The 21,800-nt window shown below is 46.2% G+C and overlaps 1 protein-coding gene across 5 annotated transcripts in view; it reads left to right on the forward strand.

Moving 5' to 3' along the window:
* Positions 4,516 to 21,800, forward strand: part of LDLR (low density lipoprotein receptor) — a 36,476-nt gene continuing 19,191 nt past the window's right edge. Inside the window, exons 1-4 of one of the 5 annotated variants that reach the window (XM_021080452.1) lie at positions 4,516 to 4,762; positions 15,293 to 15,415; positions 16,492 to 16,614; positions 17,552 to 17,938. In XM_021080452.1, coding sequence (XP_020936111.1) covers positions 4,696 to 4,762; positions 15,293 to 15,415; positions 16,492 to 16,614; positions 17,552 to 17,938 — 700 coding nt within the window. In that variant the 5' untranslated portion in view covers positions 4,516 to 4,695. 5 annotated transcript variants of the gene reach the window in all.

Below are 21,800 nucleotides of genomic sequence, written 5' to 3' on the forward strand. Positions count from 1 at the left end.
TAGCTGCCTGCCACAGCCACAGCCACAATAACGCCAGATCCAAGCCATGACTGTGAACTACACCACAGCTCATGGCAATGCCAGATCTTTAACCCACTGATCAAGGCCAGGGATCAAATCTGCAACCTCATGGTTCCTAGTTGGATTCATTTCCGCTGTGCCACAATGGGAACTCCTTATCATAATTATTTTATTTTATTATTTTTTTGGCTACATCCCTGGCACATGGAAGTTCCCTGGCTAGGGATCGAACCCATTCCACATCAGTGACCTGAGCTACTGCAGAGACAATGCCAGATCCCTTGGGCTCCGCAGGTTAATAACTCAGCTAGCATCCATGAGAAGGCAAGTTTGGTCCCTGGCCTTGCTCAGTGTGTTAAGGATCCGGCATTGCTGAAAGTTGCAGCAGAGGTTGTAGATGCGGCTTGAATCTGGTGTTGCTGTGGCTGTGGTAGAGGCAGGGCATTGGGTTGCTATGGGTCCAAAGATGCCCACTGTGAAGAACAGGCAGGGATTTCTGATGGCTTTTTCTTCCTGGATTCCTAGCTGCCTGGAGTTAGTGGCCTGAGAGAGAAGTCTGGGAGCCTGTGTTGCCCTTGACATTGACCCTGAGGCCAAGGCAGCCGGGGCTGACGTAAAAGGCTCTAGGAGCCAAGGTCACAAGCATGGCTTGGAGGAGCTCTTGCCAGAGTTTTTTCTTTCTTCTTTCTTTTTTTTTTTTTTTTTTTTTTTTTTTTTTTTTGTCTTTTGTCTTTTTGTTGTTGTTGTTGCTATCTCTTGGGCCGCTTCCTCGGCATATGGAGGTTCCCAGGCTAGGGGTTGAATCGGAGCTGTAGCTACCGGCCTACGCCAGAGCCACAGCAACGCGGGATCCGAGCCGCGTCTGCAACCTACACCACAGCTCACGGCAACGCCGGATCCTTAACCCACTGAGCAAGGGCAGGGACCGAACCCGCAACCTCATGGTTCCTAGTCGGATTCGTTAACCACTGCGCCACGACGGGAACTCCTCTTCTTTCTTTTATTTTTGCTTCTTCCTCCCCCCCTCCCTCCCTCCAGCCTTTCTTTCCGTCTATTTCTTTATGTTTTCTTTTCTTTTTATTTTATTTTATTTTTTATTTTTTGTCTTTTGTCTTTATAGGGCTGAACTGGTGGCATATGGAGGTTCCAAGGCTAGGGGGCGAATTGGAGCTGCCAGCCTACACCACAGCTCACAGCACTTGAAGATGCACTAAAAAGACAAAAAAAAGAAAAGAAAAAAAGATAAACAGCAAGGTCCTACTCTATAGCACAGAGAACTTAGGGTCAATATCCTGCAATAAACCATAATGGAAAAGAATCTGAAAAAGAATGTATATACATGTATAACTGAATCACTTTGATGTAAGGCAGAAATTAACACAACATTGTAAATCAACTATACTTCAATTAAAAAGAAAAAAAAACAAGAATGAGGAAAATGCCTGCCCTCGGTTTAGATGACTTTGCTAACAGAGGAATTTTTCTTTCTTTCTTTCTTTCTTTCTTTTTTTTTTTTTTTTTGTTTTTGTTTTTTGCTTTTTTAGAACCACACCTGGACCATATGGAAGAGCCTAGGCCAGGGATCTAATTGTAGCTGCAGCTGATGGCCTAAGCCACAGCTGCCAGATATTTAACCCACTGAGTAGGACCAGGGATTGAACCTGAATCCTTGTGGATCCAAGTCAGGTTCATAACCTAAGAAGCCACAGTGGGAACTCCAAGCAGAAGAACATTCAAATGAAGTGGATTCCATGGAAGGATTTTTTTTTGGTCTTTTTTTTTTTTTTTTAATATGGAACGCTTCACGAATTTGTGTGTCATCCTTGCGCAGGGGCCATGCTAATCTTCTCTGTATCATTCCAATTTTAGTATATGTGCTGCTGAAGCGAGCACTTTTTTTGGTCTTTTTAGGGCCATACCCGTGGCATATGGAAGTTCCCAGGCTAGGACTCTAACTGGAGCTGCAGCTGCCTGCCCTTGCCACAGCCATAGCAATACAGGATCTGAGCCAGTCTTAGATCTACACCACAGGTCGCAACAACACTGGATCATTAACCCATGGAGTGAGGCCAAGGATCTAACCTACCTCCTCATTGATACTAGTCAGATTTGTTTCCACAGAGCTATGCCTGGAACTCTAGGAAGGATTGTTTTTAAGTGTGTATGAGGAAGAAGTTTTTCCTTGAAGAAAAGAGAGAGGGAAAAGATGTAGTTGCAAGGACATCAAAAACAAAACACTGGGAGTTCCTGTTGTGGCTCAGTGGGTTAAGAGCCCTGAGGACATGGGGAGAGCCCTCCTGGAATTCTTGCCCAGGACCTGGCACCCTGGGAATGTTCTTTTCAGAGCTTTTGTGGACTTCTTTCAGGCCTGACCTCACATCTCCATACAACTACCTCTGGAGACATAAAAAGCTAAGTCCCTTCTGGAAGGGAATGTTTCCTGGTAACTCTTTGCAGGCCTATTGGGAAGCAAGGGCCTTCTACCACCAGGTGGATCAGAAAAAGCTGGAGCGGAACAGAACAGAAACTGAGCCTGAGAAGTCTTTTATAATTTTTCAGAAAGGAAATCAGACCTAGTACTCCAGGAATTTCAGTTGTGGTTCAATGGGTTTAGAGCCCAACATTGTTTCTGTGATGATGCATGTTCAATCCCCGGCCTTGCTCAGTGGTTTAAAGATCCAGCCCTGCTGAAAGCTGTTCAATAGGTCACAGATGTGGCTTGGATTTGGTGTTGCCTGGCTGTGGTATAGGCCAGTGGCTGCAGTTCTGATCTGACCCCTAGCCTGGGAACTTCGATATGCTGCAGGTGTGGCCCTCAAAAAAAGAAAAACAAAACAAAAAACCAAATCTACTGCTCCTGACTTAACAAACAAACAAAAAAACACAACAACAACAAAAAGAGGCACATATAGAATAAGGAATGGAATTTGATGGTGACACATTCATAAACCACTCTCAGAACTTGCTAGTCCTTGTAAATTTCTCCAGGTATTGCTAATGAGCTCGTTTTGACCCTGATAATGAACCTGCCAAATAAGGGAAGCAGGCATTTCCTCCCCATATTTATTTTATCAGCCTTGATTTATTGGCAAAGCTAAGTTATTTGCCTGAGGTCCGTCTGATTCAGAATCTGGGGCTCTTTACTGCCAAACACTTTGTAAGTTTCTTCTTCTGGATTAATCGCTATTTTTCTCCCCAAGGATTCAATTGTGCCCCTTATACTTCTTTTCTGACTTCTCTGCTGGGTTTCCCTGTAAGCCTGCTGAAAGGTTAGTTTGCCCAGCTAAGCTCAGTTTGTAAAACCTTAGAGATCTCTGCTCATTCCTGAAGTAAACCTCCAAAACTGCCAGACCCTTTGTGGGAGGCTTTTTTGGCAAGGGGCCGCTGGTAAGTGCATGGATCCCAAAAGAGACTCCCTGATTTATTTATTTTTTTAATGTGAAGAAAATCTTTATGATTTTAATTATTTTAATTATTTTTTTCTTAGTTTCAAAAGGTTTATTTTTGAGCATGGTGAGAATACATGAACAATATAGATAGCTCAAGAAAAATAGAGGTAAACAAAAAATGTCACTGCCCAAAGATAACTCTCCTTAGTACTCTGAGAGATTTCTCCTCCATAGCTTTTTGTGCATTCATTCATGTATTTTTATTGAAAAAAATTTTTATGGCTATACCTGCAGCATAGGGAAATTCCTGGGCCAGGGATTGAATCCAAGCGGCAGCTGTGTAGCTGCGGCAACACTGAAGACTCCCTGATTCTTAAAAGCTGTTTTCCAACAGCCCTCTGTGGTCTAAGCAATCAGGTTCAGCTCTGAAAGCTCTATTTTGTTTTGATTTTGCTCAGAGGAGAGGAAGTGGCTTCTCTGTTTGTTCAACTCCTTCTCCTAAAAGGATAAATCAATATTTATATCCAGACCCCAAGTAGTGGGTCAGTTGATTTTAGAGATGTTTTTGCTCAAAATTCATCTGAGCGCTGGATCCCATAAAACAAAATCAGTTTTGGGGCGTTCTTTCAAGATGATTTTATTTAACTCTCATTGATTATGGGGCGATGTGGAAGAACTCTCTAAAACTATATATGACGAAATGGTTAAAATCTATAAACAATTCCTAGAAAGGAAAAGGCCAAGTAGAGAAGGGGGTGTGTGTGGGGGGTAAGTTTCCAATATTTCTAGTCAGAGGGGAGATGTCATTGGCCAAAACCATTTGGAAGGACAGATGGATGTTAACTTTGGACACCAAAGAGGATGTAACAATTAAAAATTGAGAGAAATTTAAGGGATACCCTTCAGCTGACGCGCGTTTCCATTTTGGGCTGGGGGTCGGGGGCTTAGTTCTTGTGCCACCAAAATCGACACATCTAGCAGCCCATCCCAGAGCGGCTTTGGAAAAGACTGGAATCCGAGTCAGGGCTTCACGGGTTAAGGATCCCATGTCACATCAGCCGTTCGAAACTCCTCCTCCCGAAACTCCTCCTCTTGCAGTGAGGTGAAGATATTTGAAAATCACCCCATGCAAACTCCTCCCTCTACGAGAAACCTCACATTGAAATGCTGCAAATGACTGGGGCCCCGCGTGCAGTCGCGTCCGGGCCGCGCGAAGCCCGGATTTCAAGAGCGCACACAGTGAACAGGAGCCCGGGCCAGGGAGCTGCAGGCGGAGGCTGGAAGCATGAAGTCCACGGGCTGGGTCCTGCGATGGGCTGTCGCCTTGCTCATTGCTGCGGTGGCAGCTGCAGGTAAGTCTGGCTCCAGAAGCTCTCGCGGCTTGGAGGTTAGCTCCCGAACTCGGGGAGCCTCTTAGTAATTTTTTTTTTTAGGGGGTGGAGAACTAAAAATCACTGTATCCTTGGCAGACTTGTGGGAAAATGGCACGAAGTCATTCTTACGTGGTTGGAGGGGGCTCTAAGGGGGGCGCGAGAGTTTAGGGGGTCTGGAGGCTCTGGGGGAGTCAGGGAAAACATGGTGTGGCTTTCCCACAAGTTTCCACTCGATGCAGGTCCCCCTTATCTTAGAGCACGGTACGCGGATCTCCACCCCTGTGGGGAGAGAGCTCTCCCTCTCAGAGTTATTCTAGGGTGAGGGTGATCCAAAACCCTATTGCTCAGCCTCGAGGTCCCTGCCGAGCGCTTCCCCCGGATCCTTCCCTCTGCATCCTTTTCGCCTGCAGGGGTTACGACGGCGGCCCAATTAGCTTTGTGCTGTCCGAAAGGGATGCTGGCTCCCAGAACAGAGCCGAGGGCACCCAGAATCGTCCCGGAACCACGCTTCCGCCCCGGGCCACCGCCTCCTGCCCCGCCTTCAGCCCCGCGGGCCCGCCCTCGGGCTGCTATTGGGCACTACTCGAACAGGCGAGCCTCGAGCCACTCCCCTTGGCCAATGGCGGCAGAGAAGCGCGCGCGGCGCGGGGCGTGGCTGGGGTACCACGCCGCGGCACCTGGTTCTGGGTGAGGTCGAAGGAGATTCCTGGGGTTCATCCCAGGCTCCTGTCACAAAAGAGGGAGCAGGTTTTGGGCCCCTGGAGAAGCTCCATGAGCCTGGACGAGGCTCCTGCTGAGCGCCTGGGCCCCGTCGGCGAATGCCTCGGTTTCTTCTGCGATCGGTGGCGTGGCCTCTGTCCGCACTTTGTCCTCGCGGCTGCCCTCGCTGGGTTCGCCCGGGACACCCTCAAGGCTTCGGTTCCTCTCCAGGCTGAAACTGTTCCTAAGGAACTAATACCACTCCTTGAGCGGACGCGAAGAGCACTTTCGCGGAGACCTCCAGCCGTGCTGGGGCAGGGACTGAGTATCAGGGACTGGATGGACCCCTCAGCTTGCCTTGTTTGTTCAGAGAGGATAAATGGGTTCAGCCGAGCTGCCTACAAGACGACCTTTCGTGTTAGAGGGTTTGAAATTTAGGTTTGGGCAAGAGGCTGCTTGGTGCAGGATCCTTAGTTATCCATTGGCTGCTAGAGGCATTTGACCTGGCTCTGGATTATAGAGAATGTCTTTTTTCTACTTACAACCAGCTGGGCGTAGAAAAGGCTTGGGATGGTCTGATTAACAGGATGCAGGAAGCTGTCTTTTTATTGACAGGGTGGAGGGGGGGCTTTGAGGCGAGACCTTTGAACTCTTGGAATCAGTGCCCGTGACACATCAGTTTCCTCTGGGAGGAAAGGAAGGGAGGTTGTAGCCACATGGCAGAGGATTATTATAATAATTCGGCCACCCAGTTGTGTGAAGCGGAGGTAGTATGGTTTAGTCAAGACGCACTTGATTAATCTGTGTTTCACACGTTGATCCACTTCTTCCTAAGAAAAAGTAATGGCAGTGAAGTCTTGAGCAAGATGTGTTGCTTGTCATAGTTTCCTCTTTCCCTGTGGGGCCTGAGAGTCTGGTATATTTTGTTCTCAAGGAGGCTCTTGAGTCCTGACATCTTCCCCAGACTCCTAATAGCTGACAGTTACTCCTTATTTCTGGTGTTAACAAGATGATGTAGGATGAGGTCTGTTTGTAGCAGCCCTGGCTACTCCACATTTGCCCTGAGTAGTGACTGGGGGTGGAGGTGGAGTGGGTGGGAGTGTCTTGTCTGTTTCCTTGGGGAATGGAAGTAGTTGCAGATCTTAACTTGCCTGCTTTGCCAGATCAAAATCAGTTAACAGTTGTGTGTGGAGTATGCCAGAGACACACCCAAACGGAGAAAGCAGAGTGGTCCCACTAAGAGTTGTGTCTGTTCTAACAACATGCCCCACCTAGGTGATTCATGGTCATTGCTGGGCATATTTTTTTTCCAGAGCAACACCGGCAAAAGATTAGGGAGAATGTTTTTTGAGACTGCAAACCTCTAAGGGAAAATATGTACCTCATTTGTCCAGGATGTTCCCGCTCTTAGGTGTAAGAGTTCCTCTCCTGATAGGACCCAATTTTAGGTGCCTTGTGTGCGCCTTGCTTTGACAGCCTTTCACATTCCACATCTAGTGTGTTAACACTAGTGCATCCACATCCTGCCCCTCTGTCCAGCAAGTAAATGATCACGTATTGCTCAGACACTGGAAGTAACCAGTGGTGAACAGTGATAGAAACAGGCTAGCCCTCCCCCAAAGAAGCAGGCCCCAAAATTTATCATCGAGATCACCCCTGGGGAAAATACCTTGGCATCACCTTGTGTGGAAAAGAAAACTGATAAACGGATTTCTCTTTCATTTTCCGCTGAGTCTGTTAGCTCTGGCCACTTCTTTATTCAAGGAAATGTTTTCCATGTATAATTTTGACTTCCTTGAACAACCACCCTCTTCTGTAGCAGTGGAAAGAAAACATCGAAAGCGTTTACCGCTTCATTTGTGTGCTGGAGAAAAAGCAGAAATGTGTATTCCCCTTTTTTGTTTCGATAACCTTGTTCCTGACCAGTCACTTGTGACAGGAGAGTTTTGCAGGCTTGAGTTTAGCAGGTTTTTATTCTTGGGTGGGGGAACAGGTTTCAGTGCTTATGTAATTTTAGGCACCTCCAGCATGATGAGATAATGGGATGGGGAGCTTCAAGTTTGCTTTTCCTGAAATTCGGATGAAATTGACATGGGAAACTCAAACCTTGCTCCTGGAACAGGGAGGAAACCAGGAAAAGTGGTTTCTTTGGGCTGCGGTATTTGTGTTTTTCCTTTTTTTTATTGTCTTTTTGGGGCTGCACCCACAGCATGTGGAGGTTACTAGGCTAAGGGTCAAATCAGAGCTTTAGCCGCCAGCCTATGCCACAGCAACGCCAGAGCTTGTTGTCCAGGGAGATGGGTTCTTGTTCTTTAAACCCTCTTTAAAGGGCCTTGGGATGTTTACGCATTTCTAGACTTGAGTTCCTGTCGTGGCTCAGCAGTTAACGAATCTGCCTAGCATCCATGAGGACCCAGGTTCAATCCCTGGCCCGGCTCAGTGGGTTAAGGATCTGGTGCTGCCGTGAGCTGTGGTGTAAGTCTCAGGTGTGACTCAGATCTTCCGTGGCTGTGGCTGTGGCATAGTCTGGTGGCTACAGCTCCTATTGGACCCCTAGCCTGGGAACCTCCATATGCCGCGGGTGCTGCCTTAAAAAGTAAAATATATATATATATATATATATATATATATATATATATATATATATATATATATTTTTTAATATATATATATATTTAGCCTTTCCAGTAGCATAAGCTGAGTCCATGTGCAAAGTAGATTGGTGGTAACTAAAGCTGCAGTTGCCTGGTTGGGGAAGGGAACAACTGATTTCCTCCTCTGGGATCCTCAGTTGAGAATGCCCCTTGCCTGAACTTCCTTTTGGACATTTTTTTTTTTTCTGAGAGTCCTGAAATTCCGATTGCTTTTGGCCCACTCAGTGAGAAGTGAGTCATTTCCTTTCTTCTGACGATTCTTCTGTGAGTCAGTGGGGTGTGGGGTGTATTGTAGAGGCGCCTCTGAGGGCCATGGTCCTGTTTGGATCAGTAGCTGGGCTGTGCTTTTATCCATGTTTTTATCAGTCTGTGTTCTGATAGCAGCAGGTTCTGAAGGTCAACTCAGCTTCTCCCTTCCCTCTGTCTCTCCTACCCCTTCTTCCTGTCTCCTGGGCTTCCCCATGGCCCCCTTGATCTTGGCCTCCTTGTACTACAGTTATCGAGTTCTGTTGATATTTCTAAACACTCCATGTATCTCCTGTGGCCTCCTTGTGGCCCTGCCTCTTATCTCTCCTAATCTCACCTGGCTGGTTTCCTAAGGAGACTTGGATATGACCCAGAATGTGTTTCCTTTTGAAATCTAGGGTAATTGCCATCCCATAAAAAGGACAAGTGTTCAGCAAACAATTCAGTGAATTGTGATAAATGTCTCCTTCCATGGAACAACCTCTCATCATGATTTAGAGGATTTCTCACCTCTCAGAAAGTTCTCTGTTCCCTTCAGCTTGTTCACCACCCTCACACAACAAAGGCCACTACTAATCTGATTTCTATCATTGTAGGTTAGTTTAGTTGGTTTAGTTTAGTTTTGTTTTAGTTTTGGTTTGGTTTGTTGTTGGTGCATTCACAGCATATGGCACTTCCTGGGTCAGGGATTGAACCTGCACCACAGCAGTGACCCAAGTGGCTGCAGTGACAATTCAGGATCCTTAACCTGCTGCACCACAAGGGAACTCCTATAGGTTAGTTTGCCCCAACTAGAACACAGGTAAATAGTACATACTCTGGAGTCAAAAAAGCCAGACACACATGTTTTGGAAATTCGTGTATTGGTTCATGTATCAGCCGTTTGTCCAATTTTATTTTATTTTTTCCTTTTTTTGTAGCATAGGGAGTTCTTGGACCAGGCATTAGATCCAAGCCACAGTTGAGACTTACTTTGCAGCTGCAGGGATGCCAGATCCTTAACCCACTGTTCTGGGATGGAACCTGTGTCCTTGCACTGCAGAGAAACGGCCAATCCCAGTGCAATACATTGGGAACTCTGGTAGTTTTTATGTTTTGTTTTGGTTTGGTTTTTTTTTTGTTTGTTTGTTTGTTTGTTTGTTTTGTCTTTTTTAGGTCTGCACCTGTGGCATATGGACGTTCCCAGGCTAGGGGTCAAATCAGAGCTGTAGCGGCCGGCCTACCCCACAGCCACAGCAACTCAGGATCTGAGCCACATCTGCAACCTACACCACAGCTCACGGCAATGCTGGATCCTTAGCCCACTGAGCGAGGCCAAGGATTGAACCTGCATCCTCGTGGATGCTAATCAGGTTTTTTCCACTGAGCCAGGACAAGAACTCCTAGTTGTTGTTTTTTTTTTTTTTTTTCTTTTTTTAGGGCCACACCCTTGGCATATGGAGGTTCCCAGGCTAGGGTTCAAATCTGAGTAGTAGCCGCTGGCCTACACCAGGGATCGAACCTGTGTGCTCATGGATGCTTGTCAGATTCGTTTCTGCTGAGCCAGGACAGGAACTCTGTTGGGTTTTTTTTTTTTTTGGTTTTTGTTTTTTGTTGTTGTTGTTTTTTAAAAACTTTTATAAGGAAAAAGCAACCAAATGTAAGTTTCACTGTGCCTTGTAGGCTCCAGGACAGCGTGAAAGATGATTTTTTTTGCAAGATTCTCCAAAAGTTTTAAACATGCAGAACATTCCTTGACAGCTACAATGAGTTCGTGGGGTTGTTTGTTTTTTTTAACAGATTCTGCTGAGTTGCCCTTCTAAAAGGGAGACTGTGGAAAAGTCTTTTTGCCTTTTCTAGGTCTGCTCCTGAGGCATATGGAGGTTCCCAGGCTAGGGGTCGAATCGGAGCTGTAGCCACCGGCCTACGCCACAGCCACAGCAACTCAAGATCCAAGCCACGTCTGCGACCTACACCACAGCTCACAGCAACACTGGATCCTTAACGCACTGAGCAAGGCCAGGGATCGAACCCGAAACCTCATGGTTCCTAGTTGGATTCATTAACCACTGTGCCACAACGGGAACTCCCTCAGCATACCTAATTGAACAAAAAATTATTGTGACTATGTCAGGCCTTGGGCTGTTACTGGTTCACAGCCATTTATAGGAAAACAGCTGTCTGCAGATGTGTGCATGTGAAAGGAAATGAGATGATTGCAGGGAGCACCAGCCATACGCCTGCGCATGAGCTTAAAAGAGAAGCACGTTTTCTTTATTTCTTTTTGCTTTTTTTTAGGGCCATACCAGTGGCATATGGAAGTTCCCAGGCTAGGGGTCAAATTGGATCTACAGCCAATGACCTACACTGCAGCCACAGCAACGCCAGATCCGAGCTGCATCTGTAAACTACATCACAGCTCACGGCAACGCCAGATCCTTAAACCAACTGAGCAAGGCCAGGGATCGAACCCACATCCTCATGGTTCCTAATCAGGCTTGTAATCTGCTGCATCACAACAGAAAATCCTCAGGCACATTCCCTTCTGGCTGGGGCTAACTTCACCTCTCTACCACCTTCTGTCTTGAGATTAACTTAGATAGAGACCAGACTTCCATTCTGGCCAAGAATTGATCATTTGGAGACTCATAGCTCTTTCGTCATCATGGTCTGCGGGAGTTCTTGGGCCAGGGGTTGTGTGTATGTGTTAATTCCAAACTCCTTAATATATTCCGCCCTCCCCCACTATCCCCTTTGGTAACCATAAGTTTGTTTTCTATGTCTGTGGGTCTATTTCCATTTGGTAAATAAGTTCACTTGTGTTTTTTATTTGTTTGTTTGCTTTTTGGGGCCGAACTCAAGGCATATGGAGGTTCCCAGGCTAGGGGTCAAATCAGATCTGTAGCTGCTGGCCTACACCACAGCCACAGCAAGGCCAGATCCGAGCAGGGTCTGCGACCTACACCACAGCTCACAGCAACCCCGGATCCTTAACCCACTGAGCAAGGACAGGGATGGAGCCTACGTCCTCATGGATGCTCGTGAAATTCGTGAACCACTGAGCCACGGTGGGAACTTCCGCTTGTATTTTTTGTAAGATTCCAAATATAAGTAATACTAGGTTATTTTTCTTTCTCTGTCTGGCTTACTTAGTATATAATCCCTAGATCCATCCTTGTTGCTGCAAATGGCATTGTTTCATTCTTTTTTATGGCCAAGTACCAAGGGCAAGGTTAATTGCCACAGGAAGCCACATTTCAAAGAGCGACCTTGATCATTTTGATTTTTTTTTTTGTTCTTTTTTTCTTTACTCAACCTTCCATCATATCTGATGAGGTCTGTTTTTATCTTGTACGTTGAGGGTGGGAGGGGCAAAATGCTCATTTCTCGGAATAAACTTGTTAACGTTGCCATCTAAGTGTGTGCCCTGAAGTTTGCACATTTATATCTACTTGCAGCTCATTAGCAGTAATACAGAGAAGAAGGAGGAGAATAGATCCTTCAAAAGAGTCTTTAGTAGTCTCAAGGCTAAAGAATTACTATGAATGGAGGATTTCCCTGGTGGCTCTGTTGGTTAAGGCAACAGTGTCACTGCTGTAGCTCTGGTTACTGCTGTGGCTTGGGTTCATTCCCTGGCCCGGAAACTTCTACATGCTATGTATGTGGTTAAAAAAAAATTATGTAATGGAAATTCTTTTTTTTTTTTTTTTTCCCAACAAAAATTTTAATTTGGGAGTTTTTGTTCCGTCAGGACAAACTGACATTGTCTCCGTGAGAATGTGGGTTGGATCCCTGGCCTGGCTCAGTGATTTAAGGATTTGGCATTGCCCTGGCTATGGCATAGCCTGAAGCTGTGGCTCCAGTTTGACTCCTAGACTGGGAAATTCCCTATGTGGCAGGTGCGCCTAGAAAAAGAAAAAATTTTAAAAAAAAATTTACCTATAATCTGTTTACTAGAACAAGTGTAGATGATTCTAGTGTTCTAGGCAATACTTCCTTGGATAAAGACAAATTATGGGTCTTTAATTAAGAGAATATCAAGGGAAAAAGAAACATATATACATAAAAAGACTGACACAATGTTTAAGGTCTTAATCCTTCCTCTTGCATAGCCAGACTCTCTTGGGACAGAATCATTAAAGGATCTACTATCTTCGGAGTTCCCTTTGTGGCTCAGTGGTTAACGAATCTGACTAGGAACCATGAAGTTGTGGGTTCGACCCCTGGCCTCGATCAGTGGATTAAGGATCTGGCGTTGCCGTGAGCTGTGGTGTAGATCACCGACGTGGCTCGGATGCCACGTTGCTGTGGCTCTGGCATAGGCTGGTGGCTACAGCTCCAATTAGATCCCCTAGCCTGGGATCCTCCACATGCCACAGGAGTGGCTCAGGAAAAGGCAAAAAGACCAAAAAAAAAAAAAAAGAAAAAAAAAGAAGGATCTACTGTCTTCTGTTCTTTTTGGTGGGGTGGGGCTTGCCTGTGGCATATAGAAGTTCTTGGGCCAGGGATCAAACCCAGGCCACAGTTGCAACCCAAGGTGCTACAGTGCTAATGCAAGATCCTTGACCTGCTGTGCCATAGGGGAAATTCCAAGATGTACTGTCTTCTGGAAGGTTCTGCATTCTGTACTGTAAGGTTCTCCCAGGAATGGAAGATATGGACATGTACTTTCTGCCTCATTCATGAAGCTTTCATTCATTGCCCTTGTGCAAGAAGAGCTGATGGCGAAATTTTGCACAAACCATTAAACTACTTTTTGGGTATGGCTAACATTCAAAATTAATTGACAAAAAGAAAAACCACTTTAATCTTCTTACAAAGGTAGTGAAAAATGTAATAAATATAGCCATCAGTCAAAACTTAAATTTTACATACTGTTTGTCTACAGAACATCTGACATCAGGAAAATCTTCCTAGCTTCTTTTTTTGTTCTTATTTCTTCATCCTGAGATGAACCGGATCATAATTTTTATTGGCTGCATTATTTTAGATTGCAATGGGAGATCACAGTTTATATTTAGAGATGAAAGGATTAATACCAGGAAGTTCCCTTGTATTGCAGTGAGTTAAGGATCTGGTGGGGTTTTTTGTTTGGTTGGTTGGTCTTTTTAGGGCCGTACCTGAGGCATATGGAAGATCCTAGGCTAGGGGTTGAATCAGAGGTGTAGCCACTGGCCTACACCACAGCCACAGCAACAACAGATCTATCTGAGCCACGTCTGCAACCTATACCACAGCTCACGGCAACGCCGGATCCTTGACCCACTGGATGAAGCCAGGGATCAAACCCTCGTCCTCACAAGGGTAACAAGTTGGGATCATTGCCACCATGGAACTCCCAGCAAAGTTTTCTTTCTGTCTTTTATTTTTTTTGCTTTTTTAGGGCTGCACCCACAGCCTTTGGGGGGTCCCAGGCTAGTGGTCCCATCAAAACTACAGTTGCCGGCCCGTGTCACAGCCACAGCAACGCCAGATCCGACATGCGTCTGCGAACTACACCATGGCTTGTGGCAATGCTGGATCCTTAGCCCACTGATTGAGGCCAGGGATCGAACCTACAACCTCGTTGTTCCTGGTCAGATTCATTTCTGCTGTGCCACACGGGAACTGCAATTATTTTCTTTTATTAGATCTTTTGTTACTGTGTCTGTCCCATTTCTTTTACTCATATCTAGTTGTATGATTAATTTTTCTGTTGGATCTCTGCTCCCTGACTCTACATTAACACATTTTCATAGTTTTATCTCTTTCTAGTTCCTTTCTACCTACTGGAGAAAGCTTTTCAAGTTTTCCTCCAGCTTAATGCCTTTGCAGCCTCAATTTTCCTTCGTACTGTTTTCAATTCAGTTTTGTAATATACCAAATAATTTTCTTTACTTTGTTTTTATTTTGTTTTGTTTTTGGCTGCCCTGAGATGTATGGAGTTCCTGGGCCAGGGATCAGATCTAAGCCACAGTTTTGACCTACCTCAGCTGCAGCAACACCAGATTCTTAACCCATTCTGCTGGGCTGGGGATTGAACCTGTGTGCCAGTACTACCAAGACGCCTCCAATTCCATTGTGCCACAGTGGGAACTCCTCTTTTCTTTGTTAACATGCACCAAAGTTCTAATATTTTGTTCCCATAGCTCAATGGATCCATACTTTTTTTTCAATATTTTATTTTATTTTTTTCTTTTGATTGCCTCACCTACGGCCTATGGAAGGAAGTTCTTGAGTTTGGGGTGGAATCAGAGCTGCAGCTGCCAGCCTACATCACAGCCATGGCAGCACCGAATCCGAGCTGCATCTGTGAACTATGTCACAGCTTGTGGCCATGCTGGATCTTTAAGCCACTGAGGGAGGCCAGGGATCAAACCCACATCCTCACAGAAACAACATTTGGTCCTTAACCCACTGAGTCACAAGGGAACTCTCTGGATCCATACTCTAGACTCAGCATCCAACCATGATGTCAAAATCTCACATTGTTGACAAATCTCTTTTGGGTATACTCTTTGCATCCTCCATGAGGTAGATCTATCTCATTGATGATATATATAAAATATATATGATATGTATATATTTATATAAAAATTATATATTTATGTATAATTTTTTTCCATGATATGTGTGTGTGTGTATAATTTTTTTCCTTTCTCTTTGGTCATGCCTGTGGCATGTGGAAGATCCTGGGCCAGGGATCAAACCCGAGCCACAGCCGTAATAATGCCAGCTCCTTAACCTGCTACATCATCAAGGAACTCAATCCTCCACGATGTTGTTGGTTCTTGAAATTGAATTTGTTCATATTTCATTTCCTGGGAACCTGACTGTTACGATAGGATTGTATTTCTGGCTCATTTCTCAGCTGGCAAGAAATAGACACAGGGAGTATGGTCACTTGCTGATCCTGGCACTGATGCTTCATTTCCTTTTCCTTCTCTCTCAGTGGAAGAGAAATGTGGGAGAAACGAGTTCCAGTGCCGAGACGGGAAATGCATCTCCTACAAGTGGATTTGTGATGGGAACACCGAGTGCAAGGACGGGTCCGATGAGTCCCTGGAGACGTGCAGTGAGTCCCCTTGGGTTGTGACCTTTCTGACCATGGTGGGTGATAGACTCGGTGGGAATCAGCTTGTGTATTGATGCATTCTGCTGTGAATTAGGATGTGGGCGGAGAAGGTATTTCTGGAACTTTCCTTTAATGGCCCTCCCGTTTTTTTTTTAATGAGATGAAATAGGATTTTTTTTTTTTTTTTTTTTTTGGTATTTTTACCTCATATGGAGGTTCCCAGGCTAGGGGTCTAACCGGAGCTGTAGCCAGATCTGAGCTTCGTCTGTGACCTATACCACAGCTCATGGCAACGCTGGACCCTTAACCCACTGAGCAAGGCCAGGGATCGAACCTGGGTCCTCATGGATGCTTGTTGGGTTCGTTTCCACTGAGCCACAACTGGAACTCCTAGATTCTTTTCTAGTATAGTTATTACAAGATATTGAATATAGTTTCCTGTGCTATGCAGTAGGTCCTTGTCGTCTATCTATTTAATATGTAGTGTCGTGTATCTGTTAATTCCAAACTCCTAATTTATCCCTATAGCCCTTACCAACTGGTCACTTAATTTTTTTCCAATTTAATATAATTTTTATTTTATTTTAGTCTTTTTGCCTTTTCTTGAGTGCTCCTGTGGCATATGGAGGTTCCCAGGCTAGGGGTCTAATCGGAGCTGTAGCCACTGGCCTACGCCAGAGCCACAGCAAGGCAGGATCTGAGCCGTGTCTGTGACCTACACCACAACTCACAGCAACACCAGATCCTTAACCCACTGAGCAAGGCCAGGGATCGAACCCGCAACCTCATGGTTCCTAGTCAGATTCGTTAACCACTGAGCCACCATGGGAACTCCTATAATTTTTATTTTATTAAATAAAATGTAAAGGGGAGCTCGCTACTCACTTTTGGCTGCTCCCACAGCATGCAGAAGTTCCCAGGCCAGCGATGGAACCCTAGCCACAGCAGTGACAATGCCAGATCCTTAACCATTAGGCCACCAGGGAACTCCAAGGTTTTTTCCTTTGCAAAGCCCAGACTGGCAAGGCAGGTTGGTCTTCCTATGAGTTAAGGGTCAATGCTGTTTTCTCCCACAGTGTCTGTCACCTGCAAGATAGGGGACTTTAGCTGTGGGGGCCGTGTCAACCGCTGCATTCCTGAGTCTTGGAGGTGTGACGGTCAGCAGGACTGCGAGAATGGCTCAGATGAGGAAGGCTGTTGTAAGTGGGGTCCCTCACCTCATGGGCCATGGGCCTCAGCCACGTCCAAGTGACCCGACCAGATTCTGGTCTGAGGTCAGAATTTGTTCCTCCAGCTGAGAGTTCCACAAAGAAACAAGGCTGATAGTTTCAGATGGGAAGGCATGTGGCAGCTGGCTCTTTGATTTTATTCATTATTTATAATTTCCTTTTCAGCTATATAAACTTTTTTTTTTTTTTTTTTTTTTTTGGCCGCATCTATGGCATGTGGAAATTCCTGGGCCAGGGATCAAACCTGTGCCACAGCAGTGACAACCCTGGATCATTAACCCACTGAGCCACTGGGGAACTCTTGTATAGACATGTCTTTCATGAAGTGAGGCTCTTTAAAAAAACAAAAACCTCTGGACAGGTTGTAATAACCTATAATGGGAGAGAATGTAAAAGGAAGAGAAATATATATATTTCTCTCTCTCTTTTTTTTATTTGGTCGCATCCACTGCATATCAAGTTCCCAGGCCAGGGACTGAATTCAAGGTGCAGCTGCAACCCACTGCACAGCAGTGACAACTGCCAGATCCTTAACCTGCTGAACGACCAGGGAACTCCCTCTTTTTCATGTTCTTTTCCATTATAGTTTATTACAAGAAATTGAATGTGGATCCCTGTGCAAACTCTTAAATAGTGCTTCCCATGTGCCCAGCCCAACCTGGGAACTTTACACACGTTCCTCACAGTAACACCTTGAGACACGAACAGACGTCCGAGGCATTGAGAGGGCCGGGAGCTGGGTGGGTATCTGGGTGGGGCAGTGGTTCCAAATCCAGGGCCCCTGACTACTACCCCAGGTCCACTCACTGGGCTTGGCCTGTCCTGGGCTCAGTGTCCCCATCTATGCAGTGGGCTGGTGTAGGGCCTCCCCGGTAACCTGGCTGTGATCTTCTGTCTATTTCTGAAGCCCCCAAGACGTGCTCCCAAGATGAGTTCCGCTGCCAGGACGGCAAGTGCATCGCCCCAAAGTTTGTCTGTGACTCGGACCGGGACTGCCTGGACGGCTCGGATGAAGCATCCTGCCCCACACCCACCTGTGGCCCCGCCAGCTTCCAGTGCAACAGCTCCACCTGCATCCCTGAGCTGTGGGCCTGTGATGGTGATCCTGACTGCGAGGACGGCTCAGACGAGTGGCCACAGCACTGCAGGAGCCACAGCTCATCACTCCCCGAGAGGAGCAACAACCCCTGCTCAGCCCTCGAGTTCCACTGCCACAGTGGCGAGTGCATCCACTCCAGCTGGCGCTGCGACGGAGACACTGACTGCAAGGACAAGTCTGACGAGGAGAACTGCGGTAGGGGCGCCTTGGGGATCCCTTCACCTGTCCCTGGGCCCTCCTGTGTGGGGGGTGGGGGGCTGGCCAGTGCCTTTAGGTGGTTCTGATCTTGGAGAGACAGCTGTGAGTGATGGCTCGAAGCAAGATCTTAATTCTCTGCTCGGGAATCAAACCTGGGCAGCCTGGGTGTTCCGTGGTGGCTCAGTGGTTAACGAATCTGACTAGGAACCATGAGGTTGCAGGTTCGATCCCTGGCCTTGCTCAGTGGGTTAAGGATCTGGTGTTGCTGTGAGCTGTGGTGTAGGTTGCAGACGCAGCTCAGATCTGGTGTTGCTGTGGCTCTGGCATAGGCCAGCGGCTACAGCTCCGATTCAACCCCTAGCCTGGGAACCTCCATATGCCGTGAGTGAGGCCCTAGAAAATACAAAAAACAAAACCTGAGCAGCCTGGGTGAAAACCAGGAATCTTAGCTAGAGGCTGGAAGCAGAATTGCCTTGATTCTTGCTCCCTGTTGAAAGCAAGAATGTTTCAAGGAGACAAAGACTGTAAAAACAGGTACAAAGTTTATTGTCAGAGACACAGTGTGACATGTTGGAGAGCACACAGGGAAGTAGTTTATTTAGGAGTTCCCATCATAGCTCAGTGGTTAACGAACCCACCTAGCATCCATGAGGACACAGGTTCGATCCTTGGCCTCGCTCAGTGGGTTAAGGATCCGGCATTGCCGTGAGCTGTGGTGTAGGTCACAGGCTAGGATTGGATCTCGAGTGGCTGTGGCTGTGGTGTCGGCCAGCAGCTACAGTCCCCCAGTTTGACCCCTAGCCTGGGAACTTCCACATGCTGTGCGTGTGGCCCTAAAAAGACTGAAAAAAGAAAAAGTAGTTTATTTAAGTCAGAGCAAAGCAGTAATCCACACCCAAAAGAGGAGTGCTGGCGTTCCCCCCCCGAATGAAGAGCGAGCCAGAGAGGTGATTTAAACCACTTTATAGACGGGTCTACTGGGTCTTTGTTTTTCTTTGACCAGTTATCCTGTTTTATTTCTCACACCTGACCAGACCCAGGGCCCTCCCTGATCTGTGTGTGCAGCTTTTGGTCAAGATGGATTTCAGAGCAAAGTGTTATGGGAGGGCATCAGGACCTACTATGGCCTGGTACCCACCTCCGTTTTTGACCCCCAAGAGTTTCTCTGTGTATATATAACTGGGGAGGTCTTCTTGACCCCAGGAGTAATTGAAGTAGTCAGCTTATCTCTCTATACTAGGGAGTTCCCATCGTGGCTCAGTGGTAAGGAACCTGACTAGTATCCATTAGGACGCAGGTTTGAACCCTGTCCTCACTCAGTAGGTTAAGGATCTGGTGTTGCCGTGAGTTCTGTAGGTTGCAGACTCAGCTGGGACCTGGTGTTGCTGTGGCTGTGATCTAGGCCGGCAGCGGCAGCAGCAGCAGCAGTAGCTCCGATTCAACCCCTAGCCTGGGAACTTCTATATGCCGAGGGTGCTGCCCTAAAAAGAAAAAAAAAATCTTTTTATTCCAGCAGAGCTCAGGTCCTGCCATTAACTTTCTCCTTGACATGTCAAAAAGAAGCAAAGCCCAAATTACCAAGCCTGACGTGTCCCAGCTGTTCTCAGCCCAGGGGCCCATCTACTTCCTACCTCAGTTCAATGATTTCGCATCACACAGCAAGAAAGTTGGCCCCATTTCAGGTTTCTTCCAATCTTTCTGATCACTTGGAGGACAAGCTCCATCTCAAATGTCTCCTTAATTAGTCTCTTTTGACAAGGGGCACACACTGCAACCCGCAGTGTCTTTTTGTCCAGAAATCATCCTGGGCTCCGGGCCTGGCTGGTGACGTCCCTGCTGCGTGACCCTTGGCCAAGGACTTAGCCTCACTGTGCCGTGATCCCCTCCCCTGTTATGGGGCAACAGCCTTGGCCTTCTCAGACCTTGGGCAGAATCCAGCGCCACCGATAGAACTTTCTGTGAGGCTGCCCCGTGCACCAGAGCTGGGCAGTGTGGCTGGTTCCACCGAAGCCCAGAATTCTTAGGTTTATTTCGCTTTAACTAATTGAAAGTTAAATGGCCACGTGTAGTTAGTGGCTCCTGCATAGGAGAGAGTGCCAGTCAAGGACCTGGCCCTGAATGGAGGCCGTTCACCCATGACTAATGATGTAGGAAGTTTCCCTCTTTCTGTTTCTTTGGTACCTTTGCCCTTGGGCACAGTTTTCAGAGTTGCACTCACTGTATAGTTGCCACTATACAGACTTTTTGTTTATTTGTTGTTTTTAGATTAACAAATCAGTATGTTCTTTTTAAAAAAAGTTTATTATAGTTGATTTACAATGTTCTGTCGATTTAGATTTTTAAATTTTTTTTAATTTATTTTTATTTATTTTATTTTATTTTTTATTTTTTATTTTTTTTGCTTTTGAGGGCCACCCCCTCGGCATATGGAGGTTCCCAGGCTAGGGGGTCTAGTCCGAGCTGTAGCCGCCAGCCTACGCCACAGCCACAGCAATTCAGGATCCAAGCCGCGTCTGTGACCTACACCACAGCTCACAGCAACACTGGATCCCTAACCCACTGAGCAAGGTCAGGGATCAAACCCGCAACCTCATGGTTCCTAGTCAGATTCGTTAACCACTGAGCCACAATGGGAACTCCAAATGTTACTTTTTAAGAACAATTAGAGACTTTGTCTGTGATTGGTTCTAAAACTGAACACAAACTTGGTTAATCCCCATGCCTTGAGCAGGCTTCCCTCATTCTTTACAGATGAGGAAACCAAGGCACAGAAAGGCAGAGTAGCCTTCTGAGGACACACACCTATGAAAACTATACTTCCCATATGTACCCTACTATTTTAGCTGTCGTCTGAGTGCATTTTTCATTAGAGTTAATGCTCAGTTGTGTTTTTGTTCCTTATTGCAAAGATGAACAAATGGTTTAAAAATAAAATCATGGGAATTCCCGCTCTGGTGCAGCGGGTTAAGAATCTGACAGCAACAGCTCTGGTCGCTGTGGAGGTGCAGGTTCGATCTCCAGCCCTGTGCTCTGGCTTAAGGATCCAGCATTGCTGCAGCTGTGGCCTAGGTTGCAACTGTGGCTTGCATTCGATTCTTGGCCCTGGGACTTTTTTTAATATGCCACAAGTGTGGCTATTAAAAAAAAAAAAAAAAAGAATCATTCTGGGAGTTTCCTTGTGCAGGTACAGGGGTTAAGGATCCAGCATTTCACTGCTATGGCCCTGGTTACTGCTGTGTCATGAGTTCACTCCCTGGCCCCAGAATTTCTGTATGCCATAGACATGGCCCCAAAACACAAAAACACAAAAGGATTCTTTTCTATCCTGTGAGAAACCATAATGGAAATAAAAAGAATATGTGTGTTACAGATAAAACTGAGTCACTTTACAGTACAGCAGAAATTAACACAATGTTGTTAATCAACTATACTTCCTTAAAATTAAAAAAACACGATCATTCTAAATGAAAGGAAGCAAAACAAAGCAAAAACAGGATCATTCTATGTAACAGAAATTGGCACAAGATTGTTATTCAACTTTAATAAAAAAGTTTATTATAAATTGGCTGCACCCAAGACATGCACCTGAGGCATGTGGAAGTTTCTGCACCATAGCTGTAACTAGAGTGAGAGCAGTGACAAGGCCAGATCCTTACCCACTGAGCCACCAGGGAACTCCTGAGGGTCTGCCAGCTTTTTAATAAATTTCCTGGTTTTTTGTGTTTTATTGTTTGTGTCTTTTTGCCATTTCTTGGGCCGCTCCTATGGCATATGGAGGTTCCCAGGCTAGGGGTCCAATTGGAGCTGTAGCCGCCGGCCTACCCCAGAACCACAGCAACGCGGGATCCGAGCCACGTCT

Source organism: Sus scrofa, chromosome 2, assembly GCF_000003025.6.
Source record: "Sus scrofa isolate TJ Tabasco breed Duroc chromosome 2, Sscrofa11.1, whole genome shotgun sequence".
Taxonomy (NCBI): Eukaryota; Metazoa; Chordata; class Mammalia; order Artiodactyla; family Suidae; genus Sus; species Sus scrofa.